The sequence below is a fragment of the Rhincodon typus genome, chromosome 32 (genome assembly GCF_021869965.1).
Source record: "Rhincodon typus isolate 14 chromosome 32, sRhiTyp1.1, whole genome shotgun sequence".
In the NCBI taxonomy this organism is placed as follows: Eukaryota; Metazoa; Chordata; class Chondrichthyes; order Orectolobiformes; family Rhincodontidae; genus Rhincodon; species Rhincodon typus.
In genome coordinates this window covers 36,423,204-36,445,624 of record NC_063363.1, presented here as the reverse complement: position 1 = coordinate 36,445,624, position 22,421 = coordinate 36,423,204, and the positions used below count along the sequence as shown (strand labels likewise).

The following is a 22,421-nucleotide window of genomic DNA, read 5'->3' as shown; positions in this document are numbered from 1 at the left end:
AGGTGCACAGCATGCTTGCCTTCATTGGTTGGGTAATTGAGTATAAGTGGCAAGTTATGTTGCAGCTGTATACATTTGGAGTATTGTGTGCAGTTCTGTCGCCACACTATAGGAAGGACATGGAGGACTTGAAGAGGATGCAAAAGGTTTACCTGGATGTTGCCTGGATTGGAGCATACTGTATTAGAGGTTGGACAAATTTGAATTGTTTTCGCTAGACTGTTGGAGCCTGAGGAAGCGACCTGATAGAAGTATATAAACTTATGAGGGGCATTGATAGAATGGATAGTTGGTGTCTTTTTCCCAGGGTTGAAATGTCAAGTACAAGGGACATAGGTTTAAGGTGAGAGGGGAAAGTTTAAAGGAGATGTGCAAGATAAGTTTTTTTTTTTTACAGAGGGTGGTGGGTGCCTGGAAAACGCTGCCAGGTGAGGTGGTAGAGGCAGATACGATAGCAACGTTTAAAAGGCATTTAGACAGACAGATGAACCGGCAGGGAAGAGAGAAAAATAGACATGCCCAGGCAGACGGGATTAGTTTAGAATGGCATCGTGGTTGGCTTCAACGTAGTGGACCAAACAGCCTGTTTGAATGCTGTGCTGCACTGTTCTATGTTCTGTGACACTTGTAGCAATCTTGAGGACACTCCCTTCCACCCAGTTTCTTTTAAGGAATTCTATTCCATTCTCCTACTTCCTTCATTCCAATGATGCCAGAACCTATATCTGTGCTTGAATTATATCTTCCTTTCTTGAAACTGTGCTTCCATTGTAGTTAACCATGTCCACTACATTTCCTGCAATTATTCTTGACGCCCCTTCGGTCCAAGCACATAAAAATCCAGTATAACACATCCATGTCAACGTAAACTCTGATATTTCTCTCAAAATTACAACTTTCACCACCTGGAAGAACAAGGGCAGTGGGTGCACAGGAGCAATACCACGCTCAAGTTCTGCCTGCAAGATGTTCATCATCCTTATTTGGACATATTTCATTACTCCTTCACCACTTCTGTATCCTGGATACCCAAAAAATCCATTGCATATGACACTGTAGGAGCATCTTTACTATATGAACTGCAGAAATTCAATAGGTATCTCTGCTACGATCCTGCCAAGTGTACCTATGGATGGTCACCAAAGTCTGTATGAGAATTTTTTGTTTGAGAAAAGGGAGACACAATGGCTGCGAGTGAGTGCAGTAGATAGCAAAACTGTAGTAACTGGCACTGTGAACCATGCTCCATTATGGTTAACCACAGGAAGTAAGGTCCTTTGCAGTCACAGAATTTAAACACTTGCCAATTTTTCTATTAACCCCAGAATGGAATACTTAACTGTTGGTTTTAACGGGACAATTCAGTTTTGTGGATTCAAACAAAAATCAACAGGGCTGCCCATTTCCATAATGGGAAACTTACTGCTTTTGAAAAAATTAGAGAAACCAGGACTCTCTAAACCACGTTTATCCAGTTCTCCTTCACAATATGAAGCAATTCAACAATCAATGGGGGAGCATTACCACTTGCAAATACCCCTCCAAGCCACTCTCATTTCTGATTTCAAACTATATTGCCATTCTTTCAGTGTTACTGGGTCAAAATACGAGAACCTCCTCCTGCTGCAATAGTACCATGCAGGTCTTCACACCAAATGGACTACAGCGCTTTCAGGAGGCAGGTCAGCACCACCTTCTCCTGGGCACCTTAGGGATGAGCAATAAATGCTGCCCAGTAAGCAAAACCCACATCTCATGAGTAGGTTTTAGCAAAGGACCTAACTCCCGAACTGACTTACCCTTGGGAACAGTGTGGATTATGTATTACACCTTAAATTAGATCCCAAAGGCTCGTGATCCTTGAATCTTGCTATCAAAATAATGGGATGTTAAAAAGTGAAAGAGATAATCTACACACACATTGCTCTTGTTCTTACTCTGGGCACATTATACCACTTAGAACGACCCTTTTTTTTTGCAATTTGCAGACAGCTGGAGTAAAGCTGAGGTGAAAAAGACAATTAGGGCTAGAGTTTTAAATACAGAAGGAGTTTTGTTTTACATGTAGAAGATAGGTGCAGGAATGGGCCACTAAACTCCTCAAGACTATTCTGCCATTCAATATGCTCACGGCTGATCAACACCCTAATCCTGCTGTCCCTGAATTTTCCTTGATCCCTTTAGCCACAAGAGCTTTATCTACCTCCTTCTTGAAAACAACGTTTTGGCCTCATCCACTTTCAGTGGTAGTCAATTCCACAGGCTCACCACTCTCTGGGTGAAGAAGTTTCTCCTCTTCAGTTCTAAGAAATTTACTCTTACCTTTAAACTATGACTCCTGGCTCTGGACTCCTCCACCATCGGGAATATCCCTCCTGCATCTTACCTGTTTAATCCTGTTAGAATTTTATAAATTTCTGAGATGCCTCCTCATTCTTCTAAACTCCAGTGAATACAATCCTAACTGACTCAATCTCTCTTCATGTTTCAGTCCTGCTATCCCAGGAAACAATTCAGTAAACCTTCACTGAACTCCCTCTCTAGCAATAGCATCCTTCCTCAGATAAGGAGATTAAAACTGCATAAAATATTCCAAGTGTGGCCTCACCAAAGTCCTGTATAATTGTAGAGAAAGAATCTCTTTTCCTGTACTCCAATCCTCTCACTATGAAAGGCCAATGCACAGGGTTTGCCTACTATACTGCCTATTACAACTGTGTGCTCACTTTCAGCGACTGGTACACAGGACACCCAGTTCTTGTTGAATATTCTCTTCTCTCAATTTATTGCAATTAAAATAATAATCTGCCTTCTTATTTTTGCTATAGTTATTCACATTATACCGCTTTTGCCATGCATTCATGCACTCGCTCAGCCTGTCCAAATCACACTGCAACATCTCTGCATCCTTCTCACAGCTCACCCTTCCACCCAGCTTTGTCTCTACTACAAATTTTCAGATATTGGATTCAGTTCCCTCAATCATTAACATAGATTGAGAGTAGCTGGGGTCTTTGTACCAATCCTTGCAGTACCCTACTAGTCACTGCTTGCCATTCAGAAAAAGACCCAGTTATTCCTACAGTTTGCTTCCCACCTAACTTTCTGTTCATCTCAATACACTGGCCCCAATCCCATATGCTTTAATTTTACATGCTAATCTCTTATGTAGGGCGATGTCAAAAGTTTTCTCAAAGTCAAAATAAACTACATCCACTGGCTCCCCGATCAATTACAAGAGTTCAGAGACAGTATGTTCCTGTTAGGGTGAAGGGCAAGGCTGGTAGGTGTAAAGGAATGCTGGAGGTTTAGATCAAGAATAAGAAGGAAGCATGTGTTACGTATAGACAGCAAGGATTGAGTGAATCCCTAGAAGAGTATAAAAGCAGTAGGAGTATACTTAACAGGGAAATCAGGAGGTCAAAATGGGGACTTTAGATAGCTTTGGCAAATAGGGTTAAGGCGAATCCAAAGAGATTCTACAAAAGAGTAACTAGGGAGAGAATAAGGTCTCTTAAAGATCAGCAAGACCGCCTATGTGTGGAACTGCAGGAGATGAGGGGAGATACTAAATGAGTATTTTACATCAAGTGTTTATTGTGGAGAAGGATATGGAAGATAGAGAACGTGGGGAAATAAATAGTGACACCTTGAAAAATATCCAGATTACAGGGGAGCTGGTGCTAGATGTCTTAAAACACATGAAGGTGGATAAATCCCCAGGATCTGATTAGGTGTACTCTGTGGGAAGCTAGGGATGTGATTGATGGGCCCCTTGCTGAGATATTTGTATCATCGATAGGCACAGGTGACATGCTGCAAGACTAGAGGTTGGCTAACGTCGTGTCTCTATTTAAAAAAGATGGTAAGGAAAATCCAGGGAACTATAGACCGGTAAGCCTGACATTGGTGGTGGGAATCCTAAGGGACAGGATTTAGATGTAGTTGGAAAGGCAAGGACTGATTAGGAATAGTCAACATGGCTTTGTACATGGGAAATTGTGTCTTACTAACTCGATTGAGTTTTTTGAAGAAGTAACAAAGAGAATTAATGAAGGCAGATTGGAGGACGTGATCTATATGGATTTCATTAAGGCGTTCAACAAGGTTCCTCATGGTAGACTAGTCAGTAAGGTTAGATCGCATGGAATAAAGGGAGAACTAGCCATTTGGATACAGAAGTGACTCGAAGGTAGAAAACAGAGGGCGGTGGTGGAGGAGGATTGCTTTTCAGGCTGAAAGCCTGTGACCAGCACTGTTCCACAAGGATCAGTGCTGGGTACACTGCTTTTCGTCATTTGTATAAATGATTTGGATGTAAACATAGGAGGTATGGTTTGTAAGTTTGCAGATGACACCAAAATTGGTGGTGTAGTGGTAAGTGAAGAAGGTTACCTCAGAATAAAATGGGATCTTGATCAGATGGGATAATGGGCCGAGGAATGGCAGATGGAGTTTAATTTAAATAAATGTGAGGTGCTGCATTTTGGAAAGGAAATTCAGGGCAGGACTTATATACTTAATGGTAAGGTCCTGGGGAGTGTTGCTGAAGAAAGAGACCTTGGAGTGCAGGTTCATAGTTTCTTGAAGTGAAGTCACAAGAGACAGTGAAGAAGGCGTTTGGTATGCTTGCCTTTAGTGGCCACTGTATTGACTCGAGGAGTTGGGAAGTCATGTTGCAGCTGTACATGACATTGGTTAGGCCTATTTTGGAATACTTTATGCAATTCTGGTCTCCCTGCTATAGGAAGGATGTTGTAAAACTTGAAAGGGTTCAGAAAAGATTTACAAGGATGTTGCTAGGGTTGGAGGGTGTGAGGTATAACGAGAGGCTGAACAGGCTGAGGTTCTTTTCTTGGAGCATTGGAGGCTGAGGGTGACCTTAGGGAGGTTTATAAAATCATGAGGTGTATGGATAGGGTGAATAGACAAGGCCTTTTCCCTGGGGTGAGGGATTCAAAGCTAGAGGGCGTAGGCTTAAGGTGAGAGGGGAAATATTTAAAAGTGATGTAAGGGGCAACATTTTCATGCAGAGAGTGGTGTGCGTATGAAATGAGCTGCCAGTGGAAGTGATGGAGGCTGGTACAAATACAACATTTAAAAGGCATCTCGATGGTTAGATGAATAGGAAGGGTTTAAAGAGATATTGGCCAAATGCTGGCAAATGGGACCAGATTTATTTAGGATATCTGGTCGGCATGGACGAGTTGGACCGAAGGGTCTGTTTCCATACTCTACAGCTCTGACTCTAATTCTACTGGTTTCATCCAGAAAGAATTCTAAATTTGTCAAGCATGATTTCATTTGGTAAATCCATGCTGACTGTGTCTGATTCTACCACTGTTTTCTAAATGCTCTGCTACAAAATCCTTGATAATGGCCTCTAACATCTTCCCCATTACCTATGCCATTGGTCCACAATTCCCTGTTTTCTTCCTACTTCTCTGTTTAAATTGTGAAGTTACATTAACTAATCTCTAATCTGTAGAAACTGTTCCAGAGTCTAAAGAATTTTGGACAATAACTAGCAACGCACTCACTATTTCTAGGACCACGTTTCATTTTTTAAGTACTCTCCAACATAGATAACCAGGACCTAGGGATTTATCAGCCTTAAATCCAAATTTGAAAATCTTGCTGGTAATGAATGCAAAGGTCTCCTTCAAACAGGCATTATGGAGTCCAGAATTTCCTTGTTCAGAGAACAAGAACTGCAAACTTCCATGTGAAAATGATTTGGGATATAGTTCACTTCAAAATGTATTACCACCTCGTCAATCAAATATAAATAGTTTGTCAAATAATTATTTATATAAAAGTATTCACTGCTTTTACCATGTAGAATTCCAGACTAGGAATTTGAACTTCCAAGACCACAATGGTAATGTGCTCATACCTGAACCAACAGCTGTCTCTCTGCTTTGGGCAGATTCTTTGCTTGTCGTTCAGCTTCTTCCCACTCCTCTCTCACCTAAAAAAAAAGCACAAAGTCAGTCAGCTAATTGCAGAGAACTTTGCCTACCATAATTTCAAAGGCAACAGATTTTTTTTTTTTAAGTCCTCATTGGTTGATTTGAAAATAATAATCTGTCTTTCTATTTTTGCTACAAAAGTAGATAACTTCACAGTTATCCACATTATATTGCTTTTGCCATGCATTCACCCACTCGCTCAGCATGTCCAAATCACACTGCAACATCCCAGCGTCCTTCTCACAGCTCACCCTTCCCTCTTCCACCCAGCTTTGTCTCATCTGCAAATTCTGAGGCATCAGATTTAGTTTCCTCATCTCAAACATAGATTGAAAGTGGGCCCTTGTGCTGAACCTTGCAGTACCCACCTAGTCACTGTCTGCCATTCAGAAAAAGACCCAGTTATTCCTACACTTTGCATCCTGCCTGCTGACCTATTTTCTATCCATCTCAAAACACTCTTCTCAATCCCATGTGCTTTAATTTTACATATTAATCTCTTATGTGGGATTATGTCAGAAGCCTACGAAAGTCCAAATAAACCACATCAACTAGCTTCCCTGAGGTCCTGGGGAGTGTTGCTGAATGAAGAGATCTTGGAGTGCAGGTTCATTATTCCCCGAAAGTAGAGCTGCAGGTAGACAGGATAGTGAAGAAGGCATTTGGTACGCTTGATTTTATTGGCCAGTGCATTGAGTACAGGAGTTGGGAAGTCATGTTGCATTGCACAGGACATTGGTTAGGCCACTTTTGGAATACTGCATTCACTTCTGACCTCCCTGCTATAGGAAGGATATTGTGAAATTTAAAAGGGTTCAAAAAAGATTTACAAGGATGTTGTCAGGGTTGCAGGGTTCGAGCTAAAGGGAGACTGTATAGGCTGGGGCAATTTTCCCTGGAGCAACAGAGGCTGAGGGGGGACCTTATAGAAGTTACTAATATCATGGGGGGGCATAGGTAGGGTGAATAGCCAAGATTGTTTCCCCAGAATAGTGAAGTCCAAAGCTAGAGAGCATAGGGTTAAAGTGAGAGAGGAAAGATTAAAAAGGAATGTAAGGGGCAACTTTTTCACGCAGAGGGTGGTATGTGTATGGAATAAGCTACCACTGTAAGTGGTGGAGGCTGGTGCAATTACAACAGTTAAAAAGCACTTGGATAGGTATATGAATAGAGAGGGTTTAGAGGGAAATGGGCCAAATGCCAGCAAAAGGGGCTAGATTAATTTAGGATATCTGATTGGCAAGGACGAATTGGACTGAAGGGTCTGTTTCCATGCTGTACAGCTCTATGACGCTATGACACACCAAGAAGTCCCAACAAAAGAACCAATCTTATAGGACTCAAAGACCACAGTAACTATAGTGTTATCCAGTGACATCCACCAATACAGTGGCCATGCCCACTGTGTTAGAAACATCTGCCACACACACAAGTAAACTACCTTTTGAAACAGAATATACTGTCAATACTCATATCAGGCAGTATCAGAGAAAAGTCATCAACTTGAAATGTTATTCTTCTCTGCATAGTTTCAATTTCCATAATCCTTAATATTTTACTTTTGTCACCTGAAATTCAGTGCAGTTATAGTGTGGTTGATTTAGGAGTCTGCCTGTCTTCTAAGAGGGGACCTGGAGTATAAACACAGGTGCAGACTGGTTGGACCAAATGGCTTGGTTCTAAATTCTATATTTTATGTAATCACTCAATACTGCCACTCAAAAAATAAATCTCCTATAAAGAGCAGTAATACACTATTATAATTCTCAGAAATTACAACTCTATTCCTCCTAGTATAGTCAGTCAAACCTCATTGGTGGGGAGACTGAATTTGAAACTGTGGAATTTAAATTCAATAAAAAAACTGGAATTAAGAGGCTAATGATGAACATGAATCAATGGTGGAATTGTCAGAAAAACTCATCTGGTTCATTAATATCCTTTTTAGGGAAGGAAACTGCCATCCTTACCTGGTCTGGCCTGCATGTGACTGCAGACCAACAGCAATGTGGTTGACTCATAACTGCCCGCTGGACAATTAGGGATGGACAGTAAATGCTGGCCTAGCCAGTGATGCCCTCATCCCATGAATGAAAATTAAAAAAAGCTATTGGAAACAAGTCTGAGACACAAAATCAGTCTGATGGGATGAATCAAGTATGGCAAGTATAGTTTTGTTAAGGAAAAGTCATGTCTCACCAACTTGATTGAATTTTTCAAAGAGGTGACCAGGTATCTAGATGAAGGAAATGCTTCTGTTATAGTTTACTTGGACTTCAGCAAGGCTTTGATAAGGTCCTGCATGGGAGACTTGACAGCAAAGGCAAGAGCGCATGGGATCCAAGTAAATTTGGCAAACTTAATCCACATTTGGCTGAATCACAGCAAGCAAAGGGTGATGACTGAGCAGTGTTTTCCTGACTGGAAGTCTGTGTCCAGTGGGCTCCCACAGAGGCCAGTGTTGCGGCCCTTGCTGTTTATAATTTATATTAATCAACATAAATGTAGTAGGGTCACAATCAGTAAGCTCGTAGATGATACAAAATTTGGTGGGATGGTAAATAGTGAGAAGGACAGCCTTAGATTACGAGGATATAGACGGGCTGGTCACTGGCAAACGGAATTCAAGCCGAAAAGCTGAGAAATGATGCATTTGGGTAGGACAAACATGGCAAGGGAATGTGTGATGAATGGTAGGGCCCTGGGAAACACAGAGGATCAGAGAGACCTTGGTGTGAATGCACATGGTTCCCTTATGGTTGCAGAAAGGTTCGGGTCAGCTTTGATCAAAATTGGTGAGTGGACAAGAAACTGCAAGTGGCGATAAATAGCTTTTCAGAGAGGAGGATGACAAAATAGTGGTGTCGCCAAGAGTTGAATTTTAGAATCAGAGATGTACAGCATGGAAACAGACCCTTCAGTCCAACCATTGACAGACCCATCCAGATGCCTTTTAAACATAGTAATTGTACCCACCTCCACCACCATCTTTGGCAGCTCATTCCACACACACACCACCGTCTGCATGAAAAAGTTGTCCCTCAGGTCCCTTTTAAATCTTTCCCCTCTCACCTTAAACTTATGCCCTCTTGTTTTAGACTCCCCTACCCTGAGGAAAAGACCATGGCTATTCATCCTATCCATGCCCTTTCTAAACTTCTTTAAGGTCACTACTCAACCTCCAACACTCCACTGAAAAAAGTCCAGGCCTATTCAGCCTCTCCCTATAGCTCAAACCCTCCAATTCCCTCAAAATCCTTTCAAGTCTTTCAAGTTTAACAACATTTTTCCTGGAGCAGAAAGACCCCAGAATTGAAAGCAAAATTTTCAAGTGGCTTCATCAATTCTTCAACATGACGTCCCATCTCCTGTACTTAATGCACTGACCAACGAAGGCAAGTGCGCCAAACGCTGTCTTTAACACCCTATATCTGCCTTTGATCCGTATTCATCAATCACTTTGTTTAATAAAAAGTGACCCATCCTAGATTCAAAATTAACAACTGATCTTGCAACTGACATTTGTGGAAGAGAGTTCCAACCGTCTACCACCTTTTGTGTGTAGAATTGCTCTCTAACCTCTCTCCTGATCAGTCTGGCCCCAATTCTTAGACTATGCCCCTTAGTTATAGATTCTTCAACCAGTGGAAGTAGTTTATTTACCCCATCTTCTCCTGTTAATATCTGGTAGACATCAATCAGAGCAATCCTTAATCTTCTCAATTCTAGAGAAAATAGGCCGAATCTCTCCTCATATTTTTACCCATGAAATCCAGGTATCATTTTCATAAACCTACACTGTACTTGGTCAGGCCAATATATTCTTCCTAAGATGCACTGCCCAGATCTGCTCACAGTACTCCAAGTGGGGTTGAACCAAGCTTTTGTACGGCTAAGAGCATAACTTCTGCAACCTTATATGCCAATCTCTATATATGAAGGATAAAGTTCAATGTCTTCAACCAGTGGTGTCTATGTAAAATTCTGGGCATAACTTAGAGACACATCACCAATGCAAAAGTGCAACAGAGGACTGATCAGAGGAACTTACAGGACATCAAGACAGAGATAGGACCGAGATAGCACTTCGGGTGTACCCGCATAGGTGGTAGAACATACATCTTCAGATGATGTGTGGTGTGGTTGGCCAAAGACTTGGCAAAGAAATTTAAGGAGGACCTTCTGGTGTTGAACAGTACCTTGGCTGCAGTGAATGAGACTGCAAAGGACCACGGCCAGTGACAGACTTTCGCTGCCCATTGTCCTGTATGGAACTAGAGGAACTAAGTTTAAGTAAAGGAAGTGCATTTGTGCGCTTTGCATCATGGATATTGATAGGGTGGGGATTTGATGGAGGTGCACAGGTTATGTTTATTTTAATTAAAGCTGGTTTGTTCCCATTAGCGGATGGTACAAGGGCTAAGGGGCACAGATTCAAGATTTTGGACAAAAGATGCAAAAGGGATGCAAGGAAAAACATTTTATGGTGCAAGTAGGCATGACCTGGAACACACTACATAGTGGTAATCAATGATCTGAGCAGGAAATCAGATTGGTACATCGGTTTTAAGGGACATGATGCTCAGTGGTTAGCACTGCTGCCAGGGACCCAGGTTCGATTCCAGCCTTGGGTAACTGTGCTTGTGGAGTTTGCACATGCTTCCTGTATCTGCGTGGATTTCCTCTGGGTGCTCTGGTTTCCTCCCATAGTCCAACGATGTGCAAGTTAAGTGGACTGGCCATGCTAAACTGCCCCATCGCATCTAGAGTTGCGCAGGTTAGGCAGATTAGCCATGGGACATGGGGAGGGATGGGGGTGCTGGGTCTGGTGGGATGCTCTACGGAATGTCAGTGCAGACTCGATGGGCCGACCGGCCTCTTTCTACACTGTAGGGACTCTATGAAGAGGGAAATAAACTTCAAGAGCTATCAGGATATATCTGGTGAATGAGACTGACTGGATTGATCTCAACAAATAGCTTGGATTTGATTAATCAAGTGTCCTCCTATGTCATCTGAATAATTGCGAGGTATTGCATTTTGATACAATAAACAGGGTAGGGCCTTGAATAGTGTTGTGGAACAGAGGGACCTAGGTGTTCAGGTACATAATTCTTTGAAGTTTGCATCACATATAGACATGATGGTTAAAAAGATGTTTGCCTTCATTGCTCAGTCCTTTGAGTATAGGAGTTGGGACGTCATGTTAAGGTTGTACAGAACATTGGCAAGGCATCTTCTGGAATGCTGTGTCCAGTTCTGGTCGCCCAATTATAGGAAGGATATTATCAAGCTGGAGAGGCTTCAGAAGAGCTTTACCAGGATGTTGTTGGGTATGAAGGTGTAAAGAAAGGCTGGAAAGCTGGGACTTTTTTCACTGGAGCGTTGGATATTGAGGGGCGACTTGAAATAATAAGGGGTATAGTTGTCTTTTCCATAGGATGAGGGATTTCAAGACTAGGGGGCACATCTTTAAGTTGAGTGGAGAGAGATTTAAAAAAAGGCATGAGGGGAAAATTTTTTACACAGAGGGTGGTTCATGTGTGGAATGAACGTCCAGAGGAAGTGGTGGATGCGGGTACAATTAAAACGTATACAAGATATTTGGATGAGTACATGAATAGGAAAGGTTTGGAGGGATACGGGCCAAGCGCAGGTAGGTGGGACTAGTTTAGTTTGGAATTATGTTCAGTGTGCACTGGTTGGACTGAAGGGTCTGTTTCCGTGCGATATAACTCTCTAACCTTATGAGAAGCATTAGAATCACTGAACTACATTGTGTATATAGCATAGTCTACACAGTTGCACAGAGACGTTGAAGCTTGTGGATGTGGTGTCAAGTGATCAAACAATTTCAGATAACATTCTCTGGCTCAGACTGCTTCATTGCATTCATCTATGAGGTGATATTTCCTTTAAAAAAATGACATAACAAATTGAGATCTTAAATTAAATAATATTATAATAAATTAAATGTGGGGTACTGCCAAAGGAACCATGTTGAAATGGTTACTTGAAGACTTGACAAGCAGGGCAATTGAGAGGAACTCAGTATATATAATGTATTTTGATATCCAAAAGTCATTCAAGATGATGCTACTTAAGGGGTTATGAAAATTTAACTTGTATATTAGCATGCATGCTAACTGGGTCACTTTCAACTTAAACCATAACTTGTGGAGCATTACAAGGATCAGTGCTGGGGTCTGAACTATTTATGAACTATAATAATGAATTGGATGAAGAGATTGACTGAGCTACAGCCTGGTTTGCAGATGTTACAGAGATAAGTTGGCAAGTAAGCTGTCAAAAAGACTGCAAAGGAATACATATAGTTTGTTGGCATGTGGGAAAATATGAGGTTGCGTCCACTCTGGCAAGAAGAACAGAAAAACAGATTATGGAGACAGACTGCAAAGGGATCTTGCTCCTATACATGAATCGCAAAAGTTTAGCATGCAGTTAAATAAATAGGAAGGAACATAAGTCTTTATTACAAGAGGAATGCAGTATACAAGTTGGGAAGCCTTGCTGCAAGTTGAGACTGCATGTGGAGCACTTTGTACAGTTTGGTCTCCTTACTGACAAAGGGATACATTTGATTGGAGGCTGTTCAGATTTTATAAACCTCGAAGTTGTCTTATGAAGACAAGTTGAGTTTATATTCATCAGAATGCGTAACAATGAGATGTGATTGTTTTGAAACATGAAAGATTCTGAGGGGTCTTGTCAGGGCAATGTTAAGAATTTATTTATTTTCCAAGAAGTGAAGCACAGGCTGAATGGTTTCCTTCCATACTATATGGTGCTATGTCATAACCATTCAGCTAAATTTAGCACATAAGAGGTTCACTCACTGAAAATTATAGCATCAAAGAACATAGAAACAGGCCATTCAACCCACCATGTCTGCGTGAACTAACCGAACTATATTAATTCTATTTACCTACACTTGGTCCAAAACTGACCTGCCCTGGCATTTAAGTGCTCATCCAGACGCTTCTTAAATGTTGAGAGACTCCCTGCTTCCACCACCCTCTCAGGCAGTACATTCCATACTTCTATCACTCTCTGGGTGAAAAAGCTTTTCCACAGATCCCCTCTAAACCACTTACTCCTCACCTTAAACTTACGTCTCTGGTCTTAGACATGTTTGACATGGGAAAAGCTTCTTACAATCTACCCTGTCTATGCTTTTTATAACTTTGTTTAATTCAATCAGGTATCCCCTCAGTCTTCTCTGCTCCAGGGAAAACAAACCCAGCCTATTCAATCTCTCTTTATAACTGAGACTCTTCATCTCAGGCAACATCTTGGTGAATCGCCTCTGCACCATCTCCAGTGCAATCACATCCTCCCGATAGTGTGGTGATCAGAACTGCATACAGTATTCCATCTGTGGCCTAACCAATGCTCTGTAAAGTTGCAACAAATTGTCTGCTCCTATATTCCATACCCTGGCTAATGAAGGCAAGCATCTCATGTCTTCTTCACCAACCTGCCCACCTGTGCCGACACTTTCAGGGATCTATGGACTTGACCATTTTTCCATTCCCTTCTTTGCTCCTCAGTACTCTGAAGGGACTGCCATTAATTGCGTAACTCCTTCCCTTACATCACCTTACACTGACCAGGATTAAATTCCATCTACCATTGCTTTGCCCAATTCACCAGCTGATCAATGTTAGGCTGTAGCCCGAGACCATCCTCCTCACTATCAGCAACATCTATTTTCATGTCATCTGCAAACTTATTAACTATATCTTCTACATTCAGATCCTAGTCACTAATATACATATTAGGATCCCAGCACCAATCTAGAATGTTATTTAGGAAAAGTTAGCTGGAATTCTAAAAACCATATTCTCAGGATGCTTGCATTTGAATCTAAGTGCATATAGGTGGAGGACATTAATGGTTGACTCCTTCAGCCCATATAAAGAACTCCTTTCAGAGGCTGTCGCTTGTTTATTCAGTTTAATTTGATTTGATTTGGCTTATTTGATTCCAAAAGGAGCATAAAGGGAGACTCGGCTCTTGTCAGTGTCCTGATGTCAAGGCCAGGAGGTCTGGGTTCAAGTCCAAGCTACTTGTTCCAGAGGTGCATAACAATATCTCTGAACAGGAGGAGGAGAAAATATTTATAAAGCAACACGAACTCAGGGCCAGAATGGAGTCAGCAGTTTCATCCATGTAACATTTCATTGTGAATAAATCAATCAAAATAAAAGGCTGGCTTCTGCTTTCTTCCTTCACTAACAGGTTATGAACAGCACAACGTTATCTTAGTTTCATAGACTGGGAGGACTCGATGTTCAATGCAGCTTCCTGGCTAAATTTCATTTCAGCAAGTTAAAACAATAAATGTGCCTAATACCTTATCCATGCGGTCACGATGTCGGACCTCCAGTTGCTGTTTAGCCTTTGCGAACCGTGCATGTTCATTTTCATCTGCGGGTGTCTCAAAATAAACATCCACTTCATCTGTTGGTTGAGGAGTTGAGAGAACTGCAAAATAGAGTATGAGTCAGTCTCTGCACATTCAAACTTAGACCATGCATATTCTGAATTTTACAACAAACAAATTATGCTCAAAATTGAGATGTTATTTTTCATTTATAAAACAAGAATTTTCTTTGTCTCTTTTCTGAAAATACTTGGTTATCAACACTGGCTATAAATCTCATCCTGTAAAATGCGTCCAACAAACCGTTGCATCAATAAATATTAAAGTTTCGTAGATGCCTTAGAAAAGTTAGCTTAGTGTCAACCAGGTAGGGACGGTGACTTCAAATGAGGCATGCATGTTGTTACAATCCTTGTAGACATGGCTTCGTTTTTAAAAATCAAAAAATTCACATTTTAAGACTCTCACTTTAATAACCAGACTAAAAGCAACAGTGACCAAACACTACTTTTGTACATAAGTAATACTTTAAGGTACAGAATAGAATTCTCCGCTATTGCTTTTCACCTTAGCAGCAACTCTGCTTCATCGGCATATGTAAACTGTTATGTCCCTTAAGTAATCATTTGATTTTCTAGTACCCAATCCAAGTGATCTCAGCTCTCAAAGATTCACCTGCCTTCCTTCCATAGCTTTGACCCTGGAATTATTTTTCCCAGTACAGGTTTTCCTAGCCATTCTCCCTTCAGCACCAGGCAAATTTTCCAACTCCATTTAAAATCCTTGCAAATTTAGTATTTTCAACCAGAGGGTAAGGTCTCACCTGCTTTCACGGTCGATTAATTATAGACACCTTTTGCTTCAGCCACTCTTTTTCTCCCAGATTCCCAGCAAACTATGCCCGAATTTCAGCGACATCTTCAAAACTCGTCCTCTCCCAAAACCCATTTCTTCATGGCAAGACAAATCATATGGGCCTTATATCAAAATAGAAATGTGAACTGCTCGCCCCAAGGCCTCAACTCTCTTTTATCTTGGCAAGAAAAGGAACAACTGAAGAGCATGAAAGTTTACAATTCAACATTGTCATACTTTCCTGGGACTTTGGAGAGAAAACACTGTAAACGCAGATGATTCTCCACCATCTTCCCAGCAAAACAACCAAGGCATCACTTTAATCTTCAGGTTGTGCATGGTTTAAGCACCACCTCTAGGTGGCACAAAGAGCACTCACGGCCAAAAAGGAAACCAGCATCATTCAAAATGACAAACTTTTTATGATGACTGTAATAAATTGACGTTTTTCAAGTAAAATGAAAAAGACAATTTTAAATATCAGCATTTTTCTTTTGTCAAGTTATTTGGGTTGATTCCTGGAGAGTAATTGTGAAAAACAAGATTAGCAACCCCAAAGGTCAGCAGAAAAGCAAGAATAAAGGGTATTTACTGAGGCTGTAAGGTATACTTTAAAATCACTAATGCAAATATTCAAAAGTAGGAAAAACAATCACCAAAAGGGAACAAAATAGAATAGGGGACCAGAGATAGTAGGAACTGCAGATGCTGGAGAATCCGAGACAACAAGGTGCAGGGCTGGATGAACACAGCAGGCCAAGCAGCATCATAGGAGCAGAAAGGCTGATGTTTCGGGCCTAGACCCTTCATCAGAATGGTGCTGCTCCCCGCAATATGGACTAAGTTGTGTGGGAAACTGGATGAAAAGCAGGAGGAAGCAGCCAAGGCAGCAAGAGGGATTGATAGAGATAACAAGGTGTAGAGCTAGATGAACACCGCAGGCCAAGCAGCATCAGAGCAGCAAGAAAGCTGACGTTTCGGATCTGGACCCTTCGTACTATCTCTCGAGGGATTGATAGTTGTTCTAAAAAAATTAACATGAAATCTTTCAAAAGCATTTTTTAGTAGTAATATAATGAGAGTTTGGGGCCAGCGTGTTTCTCTAAGAGTGAATGACAAGAGCTGCAAGTCCAGGGAACCCTGGATGTCAAGGGATATCAAGAGTTTGATAAAGAAAAAAATGGAAGCATATGTTAGGTACACAGCATTAAAACAAAGGAGGCCTTCAGGAGTATAGCATATATAGGGAAGTGTTTAAACAAGAAATCAGAAAGACTAAGGAGATCCACAAAATATCTTTGGCAGACAGGATTAAGGTAAAGCCCAAGGCATTTTATATGAAGAGCAAAAGGATCACCAGGGAAAGAATGGGGCCTATTAGAGACCAATGCGGCAATTTGTGCATGGAGCCAGAGAATGTGGATGAGGTCTTAAATGAATATTTCTGATCACAAAGGAGAAACACGGTAGCAGGAGATTTTAATTGTGATGGTGAGGTTTTAAAGTGTGTTCAGATTAATACGGAGGAGGTATTAGATGTTTTAATGAGCATAAAAGTACATAAATCTCTAGGACCTGATGAGATGTATTCCAGGCCGTTATGGAGGGATGAGAAGATTGCTGGGGCCCTGGTAGATATTTAATACTTCGCTGGCCATAGGTGAAGTGCCAGATAACTGGAGGAGAGATAATGTAGGTCAGCTGTTCAAGATGGGTACATGGATAGACCAGGTAGTTTGTAGTCAGTGGTAGGAAAATTATTTGAAAAGTTTCTGAGGTACAGGATTAATCAACACTTGGAAAAGCACGTAACAAGAACAGAAATTGCCGGAAACACAGCAAGTTTGGCAGTATTTGTGACGAGAAAGCAGCATTAATGCTTTGTGTCCAGTGACCTTTCTTCAGAACACTTCTGAAGAAGGGTCACTGGATCTAAAACTTTAACTCTATTTCTCGCCACAGATGCTGGCAGATCTGTTGACTTTTTCCAGGAATTGAAGTTTTTGTTTCTGATTTCCAGCTTCTGCATATGGATTTGTTGAAGGGAGAGCCTGTCTGACTAATTTAATTGAGTTTTTTGAAAGGGGATGAAACATATATTATGAGGGTAGTGCAGTTGATGTGGTTTACATGGACTTCAGTGAAGTCTTTGATAAAGGTTCTGCATGGGAGGCAGCCCCAAAAGCTAACTGCCTATGGGATCCAAGGCAAGTTGGCAAACTAGGTCAAAAATTGGCTGCAAATAGGAGGCAAAGGGCGACAGTGGAGGGTTGTTTTTGAGATTGGAAAGTTGTGACCAGCAGTGTACCACAGGGATCTCTGCTGGGACCTTTGCTGCTTGATATTAACAATTTAGATGTGAATATAGAAGGTATAATTAGTAAATTTGAAGATGACATAAAAATTGGTGGTGTTGTTGATTTTCAGGAGCTGATGTAATTTGGGAGGTCTAGTAAGGAAAGGATCAATGAATGCTACTCCCTTGGGAGTACTGAGGAATAAGGGGACCTCATTGGACAAGTCAATAGATCCCTATATGGGATTCCTGCTCCCATTAGTAAGGGCACAGAATATAGGAGCAGGGAAGTCTTGTTGCACTTTATAAGCATTGATTAGGTCACGGATGGAATACTGTGCGCAGCTCTGGTCGCAACACTATTGGAAAGACACGAATGAACTGGAGAGCATGTTCTGAGAAGGGGTCACTCGACCAGAAACATTAACTCTGATTTCTCTTCATAGATGCTGCCAGACCTGCTGAGTTTTTCCAGCGATCTCTACTTTTGTTTCAATTTAAACCATCTGCACTCTTTCAATTTTTATTTTTGTTTCACCAGAATGTTCCTGGGATGGCAAATCTCAGTTATAAGAAGAACGTGAATAGGCTGGGTTTGTTTTCCCTGGAGCAGAGGAAGCTGAGGTGGGGGTGGGGGGGGGAGGAGGGGCGCGGCAGCAATCCATTTGAGATATACATATTTATAACAGGCATAGATAGGGTAGATCATGAGGATCTCTTCTCCATTGGCAACATGTCTAAGATGAGACGGCATCAGTTTAAGGAGAGGAGTAAATGGTTTAGAAAGGAACTGAGGAAACATTTTTTTTCACTCAAAAGGTGGTAGAAATATGGAACATGCTCACTCTCATGATACTCTCTACATCTAAGCAGCATCTGGATGAGCACTTGAAAATGCCAGGGTATAATAAACTACGGACAAAGTACATGTAAATGAGTTCAGTGCATGTTTTGTGTTTGTTGGTCGGCATAGACATGGTGGGCTGAACAGCCTGTTTCTATGCTGTATGACTCAATGACTCTATGAAATTAGGGTGGGACAGTATGCACATGCACGCCATCACTGTGCATGGAACGTGTTGATACCTGCAGTCCAGACGCATCCTTAAGCCTGCTGAAGGGGCTACACTCTGAAAGCTTGTGTTTTCAAATAAACCAGTTGGACTATAACCTGGTGTCATGTGATTTCTGACCTCGCCTACATGATAGTGGTAGGCTTTTTTGTTAAGTGTTCTTCAGAGGGCAATGACAGGAATGTAGTAACAAGCAGCCAGATCAACCAAAAGACAAAACCTTTTATTACTGTTATCACATTTTTTGAAACCAGAATTCAATTTCTTAAACAACCACAATTGGATTTCAACAGTGTTTTGGAGTCAATGACTTCATGGCATAGTTGGAAACAGTGTACAGGGACCAAGGAGTGTAGATGTTCACATACATCAGTCGTCAAAGTGCTATGACATAATGAGAGGCAAATTACCAAAGCAGAGAGGATCTTGGGCATCACAGAGGCATGGAGTACAAAAGCTGGCAGTTTATACTAAATAAAGTTTTGCAGCAGCCTCAACAAGAGAATTGCAGTTCTAATCATCACATTTTCCTTTTCCTTGGTACACAGAAAATTGAAGGGATATTGGATAGTGATTACAAGACTATAACAGGTTTGATAGTGTCAGCAAAATACATACACCATCAGCTGATTGTACAAAGACTTCAAGGACACAGACTTCAGAATTTCATAGACAGACGTGGAACTGTAACGAAGAAGATTTTTTAAAAAATACATTCATATCTTGGAACTCACTACAATGAGGGCTGTGGAAGCAGACTTGATGAATGAGCTCAAAAGAAAATTTATTGACACGCGAGTGAAATAATCCTGCAGTGCCACAAGTACAGGGGAATGGAACTGACTTGGTTGCTTCACAGCCGTGAATGAATCAATGAAAATGTTTCAAACAACGTTTGGTTATGAAAGCTGCAGAAAGTGGACTGGGTCTGCATGAGAAGTCACCCTAGGGAGACAATGTTTATGCACAGCCACATTCACGGCCCATTTATGGATTTCTTTTGTAAAATTTGAAACAAAATAGCAGACACATGCCATAAATGAGGCTATTTGTAACTTAAACAGAAATATTCATTGAAACTGTACTTCAGCACTTGGTCACTCTGTTCCTCTGACCTGAGTAAGAGTTTGTCTTTTCAGTGATAGTCAATGCCGGTGGCAATCTAATACAAGAAACATCCAGTGGCACTCAAAATACATGGAGTGACAGGGCAAATCAGCCTCTGAAAGAAGCCAATATTCACTCGTGGCTGTGAACAGGGAAAAGTCACCCCTGAAATAGGATGGAAGCAAATAGTGAGAAGGAACTGCTCTGCCAGTCTCTGGCTACATTTCTGTTGATCTTGCTGCTTAGAGGTTCATTAGTGTATCTGTTACTAATGCAGGCAAACAGTTCAGCAAGTAAAAGTGGAAACTGATGGAGTCGCTAAGGAAGCGTCTAGCAGAGGCAGAGAGCCAGCCACTGTTTTGCCAAGGGCAAGACGGGAGGGGGAGAAAGGTTGGGAAGTGGATATAAGATGATAATCTTGCATGCTTAATCAGATTATTGAACTTGTCAATTTCTTTGCTAAGATAAAAAGGTGATTGATATTAGTTGCCTTTGAGCACATCCTGTTAGGGTGGAACTGTGACACTGGCACAGGATGTAACGGGAAAGGCTAAGTCAATAAACTCACTCCCCATAGAAAAATTACACATTGCAACTTCTATTTTGTCTACGAGGTACAATGTAGGTAGATATGAACTGGTGGAGGCTGCATGTGTTACTGCATGGGATGAGGGTAGAAGAGGAAGGTTGCACAGGAAGGCTGCATGGGCTGGAAAGAAGAGAGAAGAGGGAGATTGCATTGTGTGAAGGAAGGAGGAGGTGGTTGCATCGGTAGGGGGGCATAACGAGGGAAGCTGCATGGGATGAGGGGGGAGGCTGCATGCCAGGGAGGTGTGAGGTTTCAAAGACAGGACATTTTATCCTGTCAAAAAAATTAACAACACAGGCGCTTGAAAGACAGGAATCACTGCATTCAGTGTGGCAATAAATTACTTGCAAACGAGTGTGGAATCTCAAACATAAGACTGCATATATTCAGGAGCTACTGTATGAGGGAAAAGTGTAGTGGATGGTTATTACAATGATGTCATTCACTAGAAACTTAGATGCCAAATAGAGATCAGATGCAGTGAATAGCATTGTAACTACCTGGTTGAAATATACAAGTTTGTTAATATGCAATGGAAATGCATCACTAATCTGGAAGATGCACTAAGCATGACTGTGATTTGTGTAGAAGTGTGTTATTAACATAGTACACAGAACCGTATAGCACAGAACAGGCCTCCTGGCTCACCATGTCTGTGCTGACCATGATCCCATCTTAAACTAATCCCATCTGCTTGCACAAGTTCCCACCTGTGCATGTGTCTGTCTAAATGTCTTTTAAGCATTGCTATCGTCTCTGCTCCTATCATCTCCCCTGGCATCATAATCCAGGTACCTTGCCTCACATCTCCTTTAAAATTTTCTCCCCTCAGCTTAAATCTATGTCCCCTGGTATTTGGCATTTCCACCCGAGGGAAAAAAGCTTTAACTATCCACCATATTCATGCCTCTCATCATTTTATGCATTTCAATCAGGTTCTCCCCCTCAACATCCGATATTCTAGCAAAAACTTTTTTAGTTTGTCCAACCTCTCCTTATAGCTAATGCACTCCCATTCAGGCAGCATCCTGGTGAACTTCTTTTGCACCCTTTCCAAAACGTCCATATCCTTCCTAGTGTGGTGACCAGAACTGCATACAATATTCCAAATGTTACCTAACTAAAAGTCTTATAACAGCTGCAACATGACTTGCCAATTTTGTGACTCAGTGCTCCAACTGATGAAGACTAGCATGTGTATGCCTTCTTTACCACCTTATCCACTTGTGTTGCCTTGTTCAGGGAGCTATGGATTTGGACCCCAAGATCCCGCTGTATATCAATGCTCCTCACCGTCCTGCCATTTACTGTATACTTTCCTTTTGATTTGACCTCTCAAGATATATCACATCACATCACATCACATTTAAAAACCAAAAGAACTGCGGATGCTGTAAATCAGGAACAAAAACAAAGTTGCTGGAAAAACTCAGCAGGTCTGGCAGCATCTGCGGAGGTGAAAACAGAATTAACGTTTCGGGTCCGGTGACCCTTCCTCAGAACTGATGGTGGCTGGAAAAACGTCAGTTTATATGCAGAAAATAGGGAGGTAGGTGGGGTAGGGAGTAAACGATAGGATAGAGCCCAAAGAGAGAGAAAGACAGTTGGACAGACAAAGGAGTTGCTAACGATCAGGCTGGGAGGGTGAATAGTTGTTTATGGGGACTATTAGTGACTAAGAACAGGGGATGTGTAGTGGCAGGCTATGTGGTAACAAGGCCTGGTGTGTGGGGTCGGGGGCTGGGACATGGGAGAGTATAGGCCCTAAAATTATTGAACTCAATATTGAGTCCGGAGCGCTGTAGGGTCCCCAAGCGGAAAATGAGGTGTTGTTCCTCCAGCTTGCATTGGGCTTCACTGGAACACTGTAGCAAGCCAGAGACAGAGATGTTGGCCAGGGAGCAAGGTGGTGCATTGAAGTGGCAGGCAACAGGTAGTTCAGGGTCTTTTTTGCGAGCAGAACGTAGATGTTCTGCGAAGCAGTCGCCAAGTCTACGCTTCGTTTCCCCAATGTAGAGGAGACCATACTGTGAGCAGCGAATGCAGTAGCCTAGATTCTTGGAAGTGCAGGTGAAGTGTTGCTTCACCTGAAAGGTGTGTTTGGGCCCTTGGATACTGAGGA

At 41.7% G+C, this 22,421-nt stretch overlaps 1 protein-coding gene across 1 annotated transcript in view; it reads right to left on the bottom strand.

The window, feature by feature from the left end:
- The window catches only part of aplp2 (amyloid beta (A4) precursor-like protein 2), a 219,187-nt gene that overhangs the window by 61,133 nt on the left and 135,633 nt on the right, over nt 1-22,421 (bottom strand). Inside the window, exons 8-9 of the mRNA XM_048615382.1 lie at nt 14,350-14,480; nt 5,897-5,971 (exon numbers count right to left, since the gene is read on the bottom strand). Coding sequence (XP_048471339.1) covers nt 5,897-5,971; nt 14,350-14,480 — 206 coding nt within the window. The remainder of the gene's footprint in view (nt 1-5,896; nt 5,972-14,349; nt 14,481-22,421) is intronic.